Consider the following 15082-nt stretch of genomic DNA (forward strand, 5'->3'; position numbering starts at 1 on the left):
GAGCCTAGGGTGGGCCAAGCCCTGGCAGCTGGACTCCGTCCCCCTCCTCGGCTGTCTCCCCCTTCCTACTAATGTCCTGGACTCGGGCCTTAATGGAGCGTAAATAGAGCCTTGCAGGGGGAAGCCTCGTTAGGCCTGATCTACCCACCCCTGTGAGATTGGGGGTGCACGAGGGAGGTGAGGGAGTGCCCTATGCACAAGGCCTGTTGTGCACCAGGAACATCACACACATATGCTCCTAGGACCCTCCTACAATCCTCCAAGGTAGGCATGACTACCCTCAGGTAGCAGGGAGGGTATGAATGCAAAGCAGCTCAGAGAGGATGGGTGGCTTGCCTAAGGTCACACAGCCAGCAAGTGGCTTCCCTGGGATGTGTACGCTATGTGTGTGGCCCCAGTGTCCAGTTCTTCCCAGCACCCCAGCTGGCCTCAGCACATCAGGCTGGGAAGGACCTCAGAGTTCTCCAGGCTCCTCTAACGTCCTCTGTGGCAGGTTTGTCCAGCCTCAGCTTGGACCCTGCAGGGATGGGGCGCTCACAGCCCGTTTTTGGCTCCTCGTGTCTGTGGACCTCCTCTCTGTCCCAGCACCACCTGATCCACAGCAGGTTGGGATGGTGGAGGGGGCGGGGAGGGGGGCAGCCAGCCTCTCAGCCTCTCTCCACACCACCCCGCATCCATCTCCCTCTGCAGTCAGGGAGGGTGTGGGGGAGCCCATGCAGTGCCAAGCGGCCAGCCACCCCTTCGTTAGTCTTAGCTAACAAGCTGTTTATGGGTGCGACGTGACACCTGCTTTCTTCTTTATAACTTCAATAATTTATGGGCATATTAGTGGCCAGGCAGCCACCCTGGGTCCCAGCCAGACGGGACGGGGCGATGCAGCCGGGTGCCTCTGCCGATATTTACTCTCTCCTACCATCAATTATTAAGGAGCTCTCCTTCATTTTTGCACATAATTACATGCGCCGTTATGGTTCAAACACCCCTGCTCTTAATCCCTCTGGAGAGGGGCCCGGCCTGCCCAACAGGGCTGAGCTGGCATGGGGACCCAGCTGGTTAGAGAACACAGAAGGCAGACACTCTACATGGGAGAGAGAGCCTCAGCCACACACCCCCTCTCAGCTGAGCTGTTGGCCGGTGCTGGCCTTCCTTGGGGCCGGCTATCTCTGCCTACCGTCCCAGGGCCGGGCCTTTGCGCCTGCTGTTCTCTCTGCTCCGAGCACCGTTGCCCCTCTTCCGTACAGCTGGTTGACTCCTACTCACCCTGTGGATTTCAGCTCAGCATCACCACCTCCTGGTTGTCTGTCCTGACTCCCGAGGGCCTGCTCTGTGCGTGCGCAGCCCCCACGCTTCCCTCAGCCTGATCACGCTGCGTCGAGTCGTGTGCACTAGACTGTGGGCTCTTTGGGGCACAGAGAAAGCTGTAGCGAGTGTTTGTGAGTGAGTGAGTGAATGAATGGGTAGATAGATGGATGAATGCCTCCACCTGCCTCACCACTAGTGTGCCCACTGAAGCACCTGCCCCCTCCCTTCCTCCAGGACATCTGTCCTGATTGCTCCAGCCACACACATCTCCCTCTCCTCCAGACCCTCCCAGTCTGGGCTGGGGTCCCCCAGAGGGCAGCAAGGCCCGGGCCTTCCATCTCTGCCCCCAGCACCGAACAGAGGGCCGGTCAGGAGGGAGGGAGAGCAAATCCCGACAATCTCAGCTCTGCTGTGTGACCTGGGGAAGTTGCTCACCCTCCCTGATCCTGTTTCCTCATTGGTTATGTGGGGGTAATAATGGTTCCTACTTTACCGGGTTGTGGTTGAGGCCTGTGTGAGATCATTTGTAAAAGCACCTGATACAGGGCCCAGCAGGGTGTAGGCCCTCAAGCAGTATTCCTTAACCTTAACCCTTGTCTGCCTATGAACTGAGGCGACGTAACATTGGACCGCACTGAACTGTGTTGAGTCATATCATTCACACCTTCTCTTGGCCACACCTCCTGGTTTCTAGTCTCCCCTACTATGTAGCTGGCCCCAGGCTTGGCTCACAGGGGACTCTGCAAATATTCCAGATGGACTGGTCAAAACTTCCTCAGCATCTCATCCACACCTACCAGGGGGAAGGGGCGAGTCTCTCCCGTGCTGCAGGATGGGTGGAGGCCAGGAGGGTACTGTGGCCTCCCCCACATTAGTGCCAAAGTGAGGACCCAAGACCTGACCCCCCACTGCACTTGAAAGCCCAGGAATATCTGCCTGGAGGCCCCGTGCTTCGGTTTCCTCCTCTCTAGGGAGAGATGATAATAGAGTGGACCCTGTGGGGTTGTTGAAAGGATTCAGTGGGTTGCTTAGAACCACCTACCTGCTCATGGCGAACACTCCGGGATGTGGGGTTCAGGATAGGCCGATTCTACCGCCCCCACTTCCTCTCTCCCCAGAGGTAATGTTCCCCGGTGTTGAGCATTCGCATGCATGGTTTTGTACTTTTCCTATATATGTAGGTATCCAACACAGTTGGATAAACACAGTTTATAGAGTTTGAGGCTTGTTTTTAAACTTTATATAAATGGCACCATCTTGTGCATATCTTTGGTTTTTTCCTCCACATTGGGTTTGTGAGATCACCCACACTGATTCGAGTAGCTCCGGCTTACCCATTTTCATTACCGTGTAATATTCCACTCTGTGATTATACCACCTTCTGTTCATGCCTCCTCCCGGTGTTGGGCATGCAAGGCATTTCCAATTCTTCGCTATTACAGACACTGCACCCTGTGAATGTTCCTGTGCTTGTCTTCCATGGGTGTGTTTCTCCAGGGTCTATGCCAGAGGGAATTGTTAGGTCATAGTGCGCTTCTTTTCCGCTTCACTAGATAACCACCAAGTTGCTGTGTCTCTCCTCACCCTGACTGGCTGCAGGCACTTTGCCTGCATTATCTCAGTGGCCATGCCATGTTGGGAGAATGGAATTTTTATGTCCATTTTACAGATGGAGCAGGTAATAGTTATCTACTGCTACATAACAAATCACCCCCAAACTTAGTGGCATAAAACAACAAATATTTAGTATTTCCCAGTTTCTGTAGGTCAGGAATCCAGGAGAGGCTTAGCTGGGTCCTCTGACTCTGGCTTTCTCACAAGGCTGCAGTCAAGGTGTCAGCAGAGCGTCAGTCATCTCGAGGCTGGACTTGGGGATGGTCTGCTTCCAGGCTTGCTCATGTAGCTATTGGCAGGTCTCAGGGCCTCGTGGGGTGTTGGTTGGAGACATCAGTTCCTTTCCATGCAGGCTTCTCAACAGGGCAGCTAATAACTCGGCAGCTGGCCCCCGTCATAGCAAACAAGCAAGTGATGGAGAGAGGGTAGCTGAGATGGAAGCCACAGTCTTTTTGTAACCTAACCTCGGAAGTGATAGCCCATCACTTCTGCTGTATTCTTATTCTGTTCATTGGAAGTGAATCAGTTAGTCCAGCCCACACTCAAGGGGAGGGGATTGCACAAGGGTGGGAATACCAGAAGGCAGGGACCATCGGGGGTCTTAGGGGCTGCCTATCACAGGGCAGCTGAGGCTCAGAGAGGTGAAGTGACTCATCCAGGGTCACACAGCACTTAGAGACAGTCAGGACTGGAACTCCAGACTGCTTGGCTCTGAGGCTGGACACCTTCCGGGCCGCCACACTGCCTTTGACTTAAGTTAATAACAGGTTCCAACTGAAGTTAATAAACAAGTCTCCCGCACAACAGAACTCAAGACAAGCACTTAATGAATGGATTTGCTAATAGCGCTGCCTGTTTGCACACATTAGCTCAAGTTCCCCCTGACGTGATCCGTGGGGACAGCTGAGCCCAGGCCCTCGGGAGAAGCCGCTCTGCTAAGCCTGGAGCCCAGATTCCCAAAGAGCCAGAGAGTGGTCCCTTTAGTCAAACTGCTTTTTGTATTTGCTTTATTGTTTTTGCTCTAAATTTAATCATTTGGGTGTTTTTGTGGTTTTTGTCTTTTAAATGGATTGCACACTTCCCTGTGTTCTTAAGGAGAGCTAACTGTAAAGTCCAGAATATCAGGTATTCCCCTGGAGGGACTTCAGGGCAGGCAGGGCTGACGAGCAACTCCACTGACTGGCTCCAGACAGGTTTCCTGCTTCTCAGCTCCTATGGATGCAGCAGCCTGGCACCCGCTCAGCAGGGCCGTGTGGCCAGGCTGGGTAGGGCCAGCCCCAGGACCTCTTCTCTGTCAGAGATTTGATCCTGCAAGAGCCTTTGGCCTCCTCCGATTTTCAGTGTCCTTCCAAACAGTGGAGGCTGCTGCCCACATTGCTTTCAGATAAGTGAATGTCACAAATGCTGGAGCGTTTCCCGTGGAGGCGTGGGTGACCAGGGCCCCAAGATGAGGGGAAGTGAGAGCTGAGGATTCGAGAGCACCTCTGCCCCCCGTGCCCCCGTATCCCCTTTCTCCAGGGGAACTCATTGCTCCTTCCTGATTAATGACTGCAGTAGATTTTAATTTGCACACATCACACCCTCTGAACCAGGGCTCTGGGCTCTCTACACCCTCTGAACCAGGGCTCTGGGCTCTCTGCGGCAACTGGGGGAGACACAGGATCAGTCCCTGCCCTCAGGGTGTTCTCGATGCTCAGAGGATGGAGAACTTGGTCCAGGCCTCTCCTAGTGGGAGTGCTGAAAGGGACCTTCGGATAGACCCCGTCTTTACAGAGGAAGGGCTGTGGGGTCGGGGGCAGAGAGAAACCATAACAGTAAGTTTAATAACCATAATAACACCTACATTTATTAAGTGCCTACTGCACGCCAGGCGCAGCATCAAGTACTTGGTATACATTAGGTCAGGAGAGCCTCACACCAACCCCGAGAAATGGGTCCTACTAGTATTCCTGTCTTACAGAGGGGGAAACTGAGGCTCAGAGAGGTGCCCAAAGACACAAAGGCCAGCTCAGAGTGGGAGACTGAGGTGCTTAGAGAAGGCTTCTGGAAGGAGCGGGCCACAGAGGGCCCTGCATTGGAAGGGGAGGAGGGGAAAGGATTCAAGGAAGTGGGTGTGGGGTCTGAGAAAGCTGTCGATGACAAGACATGCCTGTGGTGGGGGCTGCCAGGGAAGAGGATGCCCCAAGGAAGTAGGGGTGGGCCTTCCACACTCCTGCCCTTGGAGTCTTGGCCTCAGCCTGTACTCGCAATGGATGTCCCTCCGTGTCAACCAGCGCATGTCCACATCCAGTTGAGCCAGCCACTGTACAAAGAAGTCCCCTTCAGCTGAGCCCTGTGCCCTTCCCTGCGCTGGTTGCCCTGTGCAGGAGTGGAGGGCCAGGGCTGGGTGCACCTTGATGAGGGACCTTGAGTAAATCCCTTCCCTTTTAGGTGCCTCAGCCTAACCCTCTGTATCATGCCTAGGTGGGACCCTGGCATCCTGAGTCTCTTCTGGCTCTTGGGGAGGGACTTAAGAGGGGGCAGGAAGGTCCTCATCCTGGCCGCAGCTCCAGGCCCACTCCTAGAGGGACTGTCCTGCCAGCCCCTCAGGTGCCTCTCATTGCCGTGCCCCCCCACACCCACACCCCGCTGCACCAGTGTGGGGCTCTGACCTATGGATTTTTTGCCACTTCCTTATCCACTTCACTCTGGCCGGAATCTCTAGGACTTCGTTATCCCAGTGGCCTTGGTGACCCTAGCATGGTGAGTGTGGGGCTTCAGCAGTGGCTCCTGGAGGCTACAGGGCCCTGAGTTTCTGGGCTTCAGCCCTCTAGGGACTCAGGGTCCTTCAAGGAGCCCCCACCTGAGGCCTCATCCCACTCTCCCCACTGTCTAGGCAGGGCCACAGAGCCCTGAGCTTAGAGACCAACCCCTCATTGCATAGCTGGGAAACTTTCACCCAAGGAGGGGGAGCGACCCCCGAAGGTCACACAGCAAGTTGATAAGAGCGCTCAGAATCAAATTTGTGGCATAAAGTGGGACATGGGGTCCGCCTGCTCCACAGGGATCTCCAGCTGGATGCCGGCTCCAGCCCACTCCCCCAACCCTGCTCCATGCCCAGTGCCGCTTGCCCAGCCCCCACCCGCCTCCCCGGCTCCTGGTCTCCGTTTTTCTTGCTAATTACAGGTCTTAGCAATGACTCCACTGTCCCAGCCATTTTCGACCTGTCATTAATTTCAAGTGCCTTCAGAAATCATCATCATTGTAAAACCCCTCGAGCTGCTGGGATGCAAGTGGGCAGGACCAGCACAGAGCAGGCATGCAGGCAAGCCTGTGTGTGCCACGCATTCCTCCCTGTGCCTTGGGGACCACGCCTGCCTCCTGCATCCTCAGCTGCCAGAGTGGGGGAGAGCAGAGCTGGGGCTCCGGCATCAGACGCACAGAGCTTCAAAGCCCAGCTCTCTCTCTTATAAACAGTGAACTTGGCAGGATCCCAGCCCTCCCAGAGCCTCAGTTTTTCATCTGTGCAGTGGGGATAGCAATACCAGTCTTGAAGTGAGATGAAGGATGTGAAATATAGCTCAAGCGTGGCTTACAGCAGGAACTGAGTAAATGTTAGAGGGCCCTGTCCCCTCCTCCAGAGTGCCAGGGCAAACCACCCCAGCTCCCGTGCTTTGCTGGGAACACTCAGGTCGCAGCAGGCTGGCTCCTTCTCCTTCTAGCCATCAGCTTCTGCTTATTGGGACTTGCTGAGTTTTCACCCTGAAGTCAGGATCTGCTGTGTGCCCGCTCCTGAGACACGCAGGCTCAGGCCTGCTCTGGGGAGCTCCTAGTCTGAGGACAGAGAAGGAGGAGACTGGGGCCGTGCCTATAAGGCCATTTCAGTCTGGGGAGGGGAGACAGGAATGGAAGAGAATGGTCTTAGCTTGGTCTTGAAGCACAGGTGGAAACCAGGACAAGGGCATGCTGAGCAGGTGCACCAGCAAGGACAAAGGCTTGGAGGGATGGGTGAACATTTTTCAGCCGTAGCTCCAGGGTATGGTCCCCTGGTTGTGCCAGTGAAGTTGGACTGGGCCACCCTGATGTCTCCCATTCTCATGGCCCTGAGATCCCTGAGAGGTTGGGGACCACCTCCCCAGACAGGAGTGGAGAGACAACGTGGTCTGCAGCTGGTGCAGAGGCTTCTGAAAGGGGAGGACCCAGTGACAGGACCCTCCTTTATGGGGTCTCCAGTGACAAGCCCAGGGGCCTGCACTCTCACCAGGCCCAGGCTGGACTCTCAAAAAGGCCTTTTCTCCAAGTTCTTCCCCCAAAGCCTCCCCCTCCTCATTACTTCCACTGGTGCAATAAAACAGAGAGTGCTGGCTGGGTCATTTCTTTTGGAGAAACGGAAAGGGAAATGACTTGGATACTGTTTAGCATAGAGAACTAAGGCTGCAGGGCAATTCCTCCCAGACACAGCTCTGTGGTCATCCCCGCTGCCTCCAAGGCGCAGAGGGATAATGGTGGGCCCCAGGAGAGCCCATCCCAGCTTGCCAACTTCCTCAGCCAGCATCTGGGCGTTGGGGGTGGGGGCAATGGGCTCTCCCCCATTTCTCCGCCGAGATCACTGAGGCGGGGAGCAGGTGAGTCGGGGGCGGAGATACGCGGTGGCCGCTCAGTGCCTGCGTCAGTCTCCGCACCAGGAATAGCCCCCGCCCCCGCCGCCGCCCCCCAGCGGGTCTGCGCGCCCGCCGGTGCCTGGCGGAGCCTCTACGCAGGAGCTAGAGAGCGTCTATTCCTGTCGGGCTGGTGGGAGGAGGCGGCGCGGGAGGGCGGGAGCTCACGGCTAACTCACAAACAGCCGGGGTGGGGGAGCTGGGGAACCTGGAAGGGGGTCCAGGCAGCACAGAGTTGAGGGGCCAGGGAGCCGCCTTCGCTGGGCTCTTGAAGGGAGGGGGACTCCTGGGCCGCCGCCTCTGTTCCCCTCCCACCTGTAAGTCCCTCTGCCAAGCCCGCCCTCTACTGGTTTACTCAGCTCTGGAAGGCTATTCAAATTCCCTTTCCAAGCTTTGCTAGCTGTGTGACCGTGGGCAAGCCCTGTAACCTGTCTGAGCCTGAGCTTTCTTCTCTGTCACAAGGGGATCAACAGAGCCTCCTCTCAGTTGTTGGAGGATGAATGTAGAATGCACAGCACAGCATCCATACCTGGTAGGAGGGGCTCCAGCTAGGCCTAGGATGAGGATGGACAAAGAGAAGAGAGGAGACAGTTCTCCACGCAGAACTGTCCAGGGTGGTGGTGTGGCAGTGAGACTGAGAAGTACCAAGACTGTTTCGCTGGAACAAAAGGTCCGTGCAACTCTTTGGGCTGTGTGTGTGAGGCTAGACAGTGGAGAAGCAAGATGCTGCTGGGGGAGGGAGAAGACTGGTGGTGACCCCATCATGCCAGCCAAGCGTCTGCAATGAATGTCAGGCAGGCTTCGCGGGGCTGGGGCTAGGGCAGGATCCCGGGGTCTGTCTCAGAGACTGAGAAGCTTTGGGCCAGTCTCCTGCCCCCCAGCCTCAGCTTCCTTCTCTGCCTGCGGAACCCCTACCCCGTGGGCTCAAGGTGTCAGGAGCACCGATATGCTAATGGGATGCACTCCCAACAGTGGAGAAGGGGTGCGTGTGTGTGGTAGTGTCAGCATTGGTGGTCATTCTAATCAAATTAGCTTAGTGTTAAAGGGCATCTGGCTTCAAGGAGATGGAAGGAAGTGAGGTCCCCAAGGGTCGTAGCAGTCTTTGCCAAGATAGCTCCGTCAGCCGATTCCCGTATCTGCTGCTCAAGGAGAATCTGAATCTCTGAGCAGAGGTCCCATTCCCTGTGCCCTTCTGAGTATGTGGTCCCAGCCCAGGATCCCCTGGACCGTTTCGGAGCGGGTTGATGGACAGCCAAGGCCGGATTGAGGCTCTGCGCTGCTCTCTGCTGGTCACTGGGTGCAGTGCCCACGGCCAGAGCGGCCTGCTGCCCTCTGCTGGACAGGAAGGCAGGCTGGGCGGGGACCCGAGCTGCAAAGGGGGGCGCAAGACCCGGCTCGAGGTAGAGCCGCGGAGCTGGTGCGCCTGCCTTGCGGTCCCTCCGAGTTTCCCTCTCTACCTGCCTCGCCCCAAGGCCGCCCCGATGTGGGCCCTCCAGGGATTCGCGGACATTTCCGAGAAAAGGGGACAAGGCGCAGGATGGAGGTTGCTGGCCTGACCCTACCCAAGCCGTCCTCCAAACAACCCTGGCTGGGTGGGGAGCCTCGCCTGTTCACGTGCGTGTGACCGTCCACACAGTAGGGTGCAGTGACCCCAGTTAACACGCGTGACACACGCGCTCACATGTACACGCATGTGGCCACACGCGAGTGTGCGCGCACACTCCCAGGGAGGACTGCAGGCCGGACTCCCCGGGCCCGTGCTGCCGGCGACTCGCCGGAGCCCGGGACTTGGATGGGCGCGGCCGCGTACAGGACTGGAGCACGGGGACTCTGGCTCAGGCGCGAGGCTGGCGCGCCCCTCGCCTGCGCCCCGCTTGCCAGTTTCGCTGCCCCATCCGTACGGGGCCGTGGTTGGGGTGCTCCTCGCTCTCCTCCCCCTTCGAGCCCACACCTCACACACACCCCCTCCCTTGGTTTTGCGGCCGCTCCTTTTCCTCCCCCGCCCGGCTCCGCCGCTCCTCGCTCCTTCCCTCCCTCTGCCCCTCCCTCTCTGGCTCTCTCCTCGCTCCTCGCGCTCCCTCCCCGCGCCGCGGCAGAGCGCGGAGCCCGGGCGGGAGCCGGCGCGGGAGCCGGTGCGGGCAGCCGGCAACAACGCAGGCGACGGGTCGTGGTCCTGGCCCCGGAGCGTGCGGTGTCCCCACCCGCGCCGCTCCGGCCCCTCTCCCGACGCGGGGCTCCGAGCAGCATGCGCGGCCGCTGCCCACCGGTCTCAGCCCTGGCTCCGGCCCCGCTGCGGAGCGCGCCCGGCCTCGACCCCGGCCCTAGCGGCAGAGGCAGAGGCGGCGGCAGTGGCTCCAGGCCGGCCCGGGGCGCAGCACCAGGCTCGTGGAGTCAGCATCGCGCGTCCTGAGCGCACCCGCCCCTCTGCCCGCCGGGGCCGCGGCCTCCCGCCTACCCAACCCCGGCCTGTTGCCCCAGCTCCGGCTCCGGCTCCGGCTTGGCTCCCGCCCGCGTGGAGTAGACAGACAGACAGACAGACAGCTGGCTAGCCCCGCGAGGGTGCGTGGACTGCCGGGCGGAGGTGTCGGACGAGGAGGAGGAGACGGAGGAGGGGGCTGGGCAGGGGCTGGGGCTCGGCGGAGGAGACATGCGATTGGTGACCGAGCCAAGCGGACGGACCGCGCGCCCAAGATGCAGGTGAGCCCGGCGGCCGCGGCCCAGCCGGGAGTGGGCAGCCCCGCCGCAAGCGCCCCTGGGGGCCGCTGTCGGCCCGGGCTGCGTCCTCCTGGGGCTGCGGGGCACCTCAGCACTACTCAGACCCCTCTTTGGGCTCACAGATGTGAAGATTCTTCCTTTCCCCTTCCTCCCACCCCAACAAATTCCAGGTTGGCTAGCTGGAACCCCAGAGCTGTGGAGGGGCCCCCACCGGCGTCCTAGTCCTACTGGTCCTCCCTTCTCCCTACCATTCCAACACTGGTCACCCTGGAGGGTAAGCCCCCTGCTCAGCGGTGGGTGACTTCCTCTCTCCAACGACTCCCCCGGGTACCCCCAGGCAGCCCTAGCCAGCACCAGGCACCCCTAAGCTGGTGGATGCAGGTCAGGGACCAGGTTTCTCCACAGGCTCCAGCCTGGGCAACAGCTGCCGCCCCTCACAAGGAAAAGCCCCCTTCCAACTCCTGCCTGGGGGATGGGGAGGAAAGGGGACGTGGGGGGTAGGGATAGCAGAGGAGAGGGAGTTGGGTTGAGGAGGACCCAGGAACCCTTCAGGGGCCTCCCCTTTGTCTGTCTTCAGCCCAGGCTTCTCACCTCCTCCTGCCCCACTTTTCATTCTGAGGCAGAGCGGCTGGGAGGTGGGAACCAGCTGAAAAGAGAAAGGTGAGGAGGGAGCCTCCTGCTCTGCCCCCCACCCCTGTGAGGAGGGCTGTGGGCTTCCTGCTCCCCAAGGCACCCCCAGGAGATATGTTCCTCCAGGTGGATCCCACTGTGAGGAGGGGTGGGGCCAGGCCCAGTGGGCAGTCCTCTCCCGGTTTTTGCTCTGGGTCCCAGCCCAGCCCCATCCAGCCCTGGTTCTTCAGGCATCGGCATCTCTTTGTTCTCAGAGGTCCTGGGGTCTGGGTGGGGGAGAAGGGGCATCTGGGAGGATGGGAACAGCTCTGCCCTGGTGGGGTGGGAGTGCAGGAGGCCCTGAGGTAGGGGGCAGTACCATCTGGGCAGTCCTCTTCTGCGTGGCTTGGGTAGCTGGAGGGTGTGCAGCCCAGCCTGGCCCGCAGCTCCAGGCTCAGCCCTGCTGGTCATCATGCCAGTGGCTCCAGCACCGGTGCATCCCATGCCCAGGGAGCAGTGAAACGGGGCACCCAGGCAGCAGAGAGCCTGGGGCTTCCCCACACTCAGCAAGGAGTGCCAGTGAGGGCAGAGAGGCTTGGCTGCTTTGTCCTTGTGTGGGCCTGGAGGGGCTCTGAGTCCTCACTCCTCTGGGAAGGTGCCAGCACCTGGTCTGCTGGGACAGCTTGCCTGGCCTTCCTGCTTTCTTCCCATGCCCTGAGGCAGGCAAGAGGATAAGGGGGCAGAGGGGAGAGGCCAAGAACTCCTCGGAACCCAAATAGGGGCTCCTGGAGCACCCGGCTGCCCCGCCTGGAGGGGGGCTCACAAAGGCGGGGACAGGCCCCCCATGGTGTTCTTGTTGTCTCTACCCCTCCCCCACCCCCTGTCAATTTGAGCATGAGATGGCCCTTGGCTAGGGCTTGGTCACGACTAAAGAGCTAGAGTGGGTCCCTAATCCAAGGGGCCGAGTTTCGGGAATGGGTGTGCGCTGAGAGCCAAGTGCTCAAGCTTGTGGGCTGAGGGCTCCTGTGTGACTGGAGGGAGGCAGAGAGACCACTCTACTCCTTACAACAGTCCTCTTTGATCCTGCGGGTCAGCTCCTCCATCCCCTGCCTCTGAACACCCGTTTTTCCTGTACTAGATATTGCTTTCTAAAACCCAGAATTCCAGAGGGACACCGGGGAAAAAAAATAAAAAACACCTCTTATGAGGCATAAAGCCAGACAGGATCCCCAGTCCAGTGACGGCTCATCTGGTGCTGTTCTCCAAGTGGCGGGAGGAGCGCAGCTGGGGCCAGGGGGGTCGTTCCTGTTGAGAAGTGAGTGAGGCAGTACAGTGGTTTGCACAGGGTCCCGTGGAGGCGTGAGGCAGTGTGTCGGGGGGTGGGTTCAGGAAGTGGGTCCTATGGGGATAGGGAGGGCCAGGGAGGGGAGGCGGTAGGTGGTGGTAGTTTCAGAGTCAGGGCCTTGGTTTGCTGGCTGGGGTCTCTTGGTCTAGCTGTCCTGTGTATAGCACTCTGTGGAAGGATAGTGACCTTCTAGCCCCAGGCCCCCTCCCCCTGTGGTTACCCATTGACAACTCTCTGTTGTGTTCCCACCAGTCACCTGGCTTGGTCCAGCATCCCTACCCAGAAAGCCCTCTTCTCTCCTTCTCCTGGCCTCTCCTCCAAGAAGCCCCCCTGACTGCTCCAAGTCACCAATCCTCCTGCTCCAGGCACCCACAGTGTAGAACCACACTGGCTTGCCCCTAATATTGTAGCAGCCCATTCATTCATGTGTTTATTCTATATATCCTGTCTGGGCTGCCTGCTTGGCTCTGGGCTAGGCCCTCCCATGGCCCACATGGATTGCCTTGAACACCCTGGGCAATTCTGAACCATCCCCTGGGCTCCCCTCCCTGGCCCCTGGGATAGAGAAGACACTGGGAGGCACAGGGAGCAGCTGATGGCTGGTGGCAAGGACTACCTGGAGGAGACACAGTGTCCTCAGCCTGTATGGATGGACAGAGCCAGGTGACATCAAGGATGCCCCAGGCAGGGGTTGCAGAGAGCCAAGGCAGGTACACACACAGGCACTCAGAAGAGGATGGGATTTGTTCCTGGGGGGAGGTGGTCAGGGGTCCTCCAGGAAGAGAGAGAGACTGGGTGGTCCTGAGGTAGTAGCAGACTTTGCAGAGACAGAAAGCAGGGGATTCCAGAATCAGGGAAGGTCCTTTGTATAAAGAGTGTGAGAAGCAAGTTCATTTCCAAATGCATCTGAGGCATTCTTGATGCTGACTTTTGTGTATGTGTTGAATGAATGAATGAATATCCTCGGGTGCTGTGGGCCCCGTAGAGCTGTGCTGATAACAGTGTCCTCCTCTGGTGTGTTCAGTTCCTTCGACGTCATTTTATAGTGAAGTTGCTGAGTGTGGATCCTGGAGCCAGATGCCTGGGTTCAAATCTCAGCTCTACCACTGCCTAACTGTGACTTTGGGCAAGTTACTCAATCTCTCTGGGCCTCAGTCTCCTTATCCATAAAGTGAGGATAGCCTCTGGGTCGTTATGAGAATTAAGTGTGATGACATGTGCAGAGCATTTAGACCACTGCCTGGGACACAGGAAGCTCTCAAGAGATGCCTGCTCCTCGTAGTTGATATCAGTGATGTGCGCTCAGTCTTAGCCTTGTGTGTGGTACAGAGATTTGATTTTATAGCTGAGAAAACTCACACAGAGAGGTGGAAAGACTTACCCGAAGTTCCCAGCTTACAAGCATGGGGCTTGGTCTAGAAAGCCTTCCTCCTCAACTCTGGGCTGGGGCTCTTGCTCCCTGGTCCGGGCGTGGCCTGTTAATTAATTAATAAAAGTATTTAGTATTAATAATAATAATATAATGAACACCGTGACCCTACTCCCCATCCTGAACGCTAGCCCTTTAATAATGATGTACATCTTCCCACGTGCTTCTCCTCGCCCCATCCCTTGGCCTCTTTCTCTGAGGCAACCACTACCCTAAATTATCTATTTAGCATTCCCTTGCCTTTTTAAAATCATACACTTCAATATATAGAAACTGTTCAGTTATAGTTTTTTTTTGAACTTTGTAAAAAGAACATGAAATTGTACGCAGTCCTCTGGAATTTGCTTTTTTTCCCCCAACATCATATTCATAAGCTTCATCTATATTGTTGCAAATAATAGTAGATGTAGTTCATTCATTTCCACTGATGCATAATGTTCCGTCGTTTGAAGGTAACACAGGGTATTGCTCGTTCTTCTGTGATGAGCGTGTGGGTTGTTTCCCTTTTTGCTCCTACAAACAGGGGCACCACGAACCTTCTTGTCCCGTCTCCTGAGGCAGCGTGCAGAGCCCTCTGGGGCACACAGCTAGGAGTGGAATTGCCGGGCCGTAGGGCATGTTCATATTCAGCTTTACTAGGAGATGTGCCCAAGTGTTTTCTAGATTGGTTGGACCAGGTTATGCTTCCCCAGCAGGAGGTGAGTGTCCCCATTGCTCCCCTCCCTCACCAACACTCAGTATGGTAGGACATCTCAATTCATACTGATTTAATGAGTGTAAGTGGTGTTTCGTTATGGCCTTGATTTGCGTGTCTGGAATACAGGGTTGCTGGTGTATGAAATGGGGGTGAGATGGGCAGCAGCCTGCGTGTAAGCGATCGTCCCCTCGGCACCTCAGTTTCCCCAGTTGTGGGGATGCTGTCTGTACAAGCCTTGAGCTCAGGGATGGGCAGGAGCAGCCACGGAGGTCTCCTGAACCAAGTGGGAATGAAGGGGGAGCGAGGAGAGCTGAAGCCCCTGCACTCTGTGTTCACCCCCAGGATGGGCAGGGGCAGTGCTAGCTTAGGAAGTGGAGGGAGCCTGTGCGTCATTATCTTAATAACACACAGCCCCCTGAACACCCTATCCCAAACCCTGGTACCTGGCGTGGGGCTTGGCACTGGTACATGCTTATTAAGAGTTTGGTGACTTGAAGAATGAACACTGGATGGAACAAACGTATGTTTGTTCTTCCTTCATTCTTGCCTCTTTGGGGAGTCCTCCCTGATTGCTCTTGCCCATTGAGTGAGTGAGGGGTGGCTGAGCGAGGTGGCTCCTGGGCACTGGCGAGGCCCCTGATGAGGCCCTCAAGCCCGCTGCCTACCCACAGGGGCTGAGAAGCCTGGTGCCGGCAAGCTCTTATGGAGCAGCTCCCTCTGCCAGCCTGGTGCAC

At 57.6% G+C, this 15082-nt stretch overlaps 1 protein-coding gene across 2 annotated transcripts in view; it reads left to right on the plus strand.

The window, feature by feature from the left end:
• Positions 1-15082, plus strand: part of LINGO1 (leucine rich repeat and Ig domain containing 1) — a 78169-nt gene that overhangs the window by 50208 nt on the left and 12879 nt on the right. Inside the window, exon 1 of one of the 2 annotated variants that reach the window (XM_004421844.3) lies at positions 9760-10250. The exons of the other annotated variant lie outside the window; for it this stretch is intronic. Coding sequence (XP_004421901.1) covers positions 10245-10250 — 6 coding nt within the window. The 5' untranslated portion in view covers positions 9760-10244. Of the gene's footprint in view, positions 1-9759; positions 10251-15082 lie in introns of those variants that run through there. 2 annotated transcript variants of the gene reach the window in all.

Source organism: Ceratotherium simum, chromosome 3, assembly GCF_057802395.1.
Source record: "Ceratotherium simum simum isolate JZ-2026a chromosome 3, ASM5780239v1, whole genome shotgun sequence".
In the NCBI taxonomy this organism is placed as follows: Eukaryota; Metazoa; Chordata; class Mammalia; order Perissodactyla; family Rhinocerotidae; genus Ceratotherium; species Ceratotherium simum.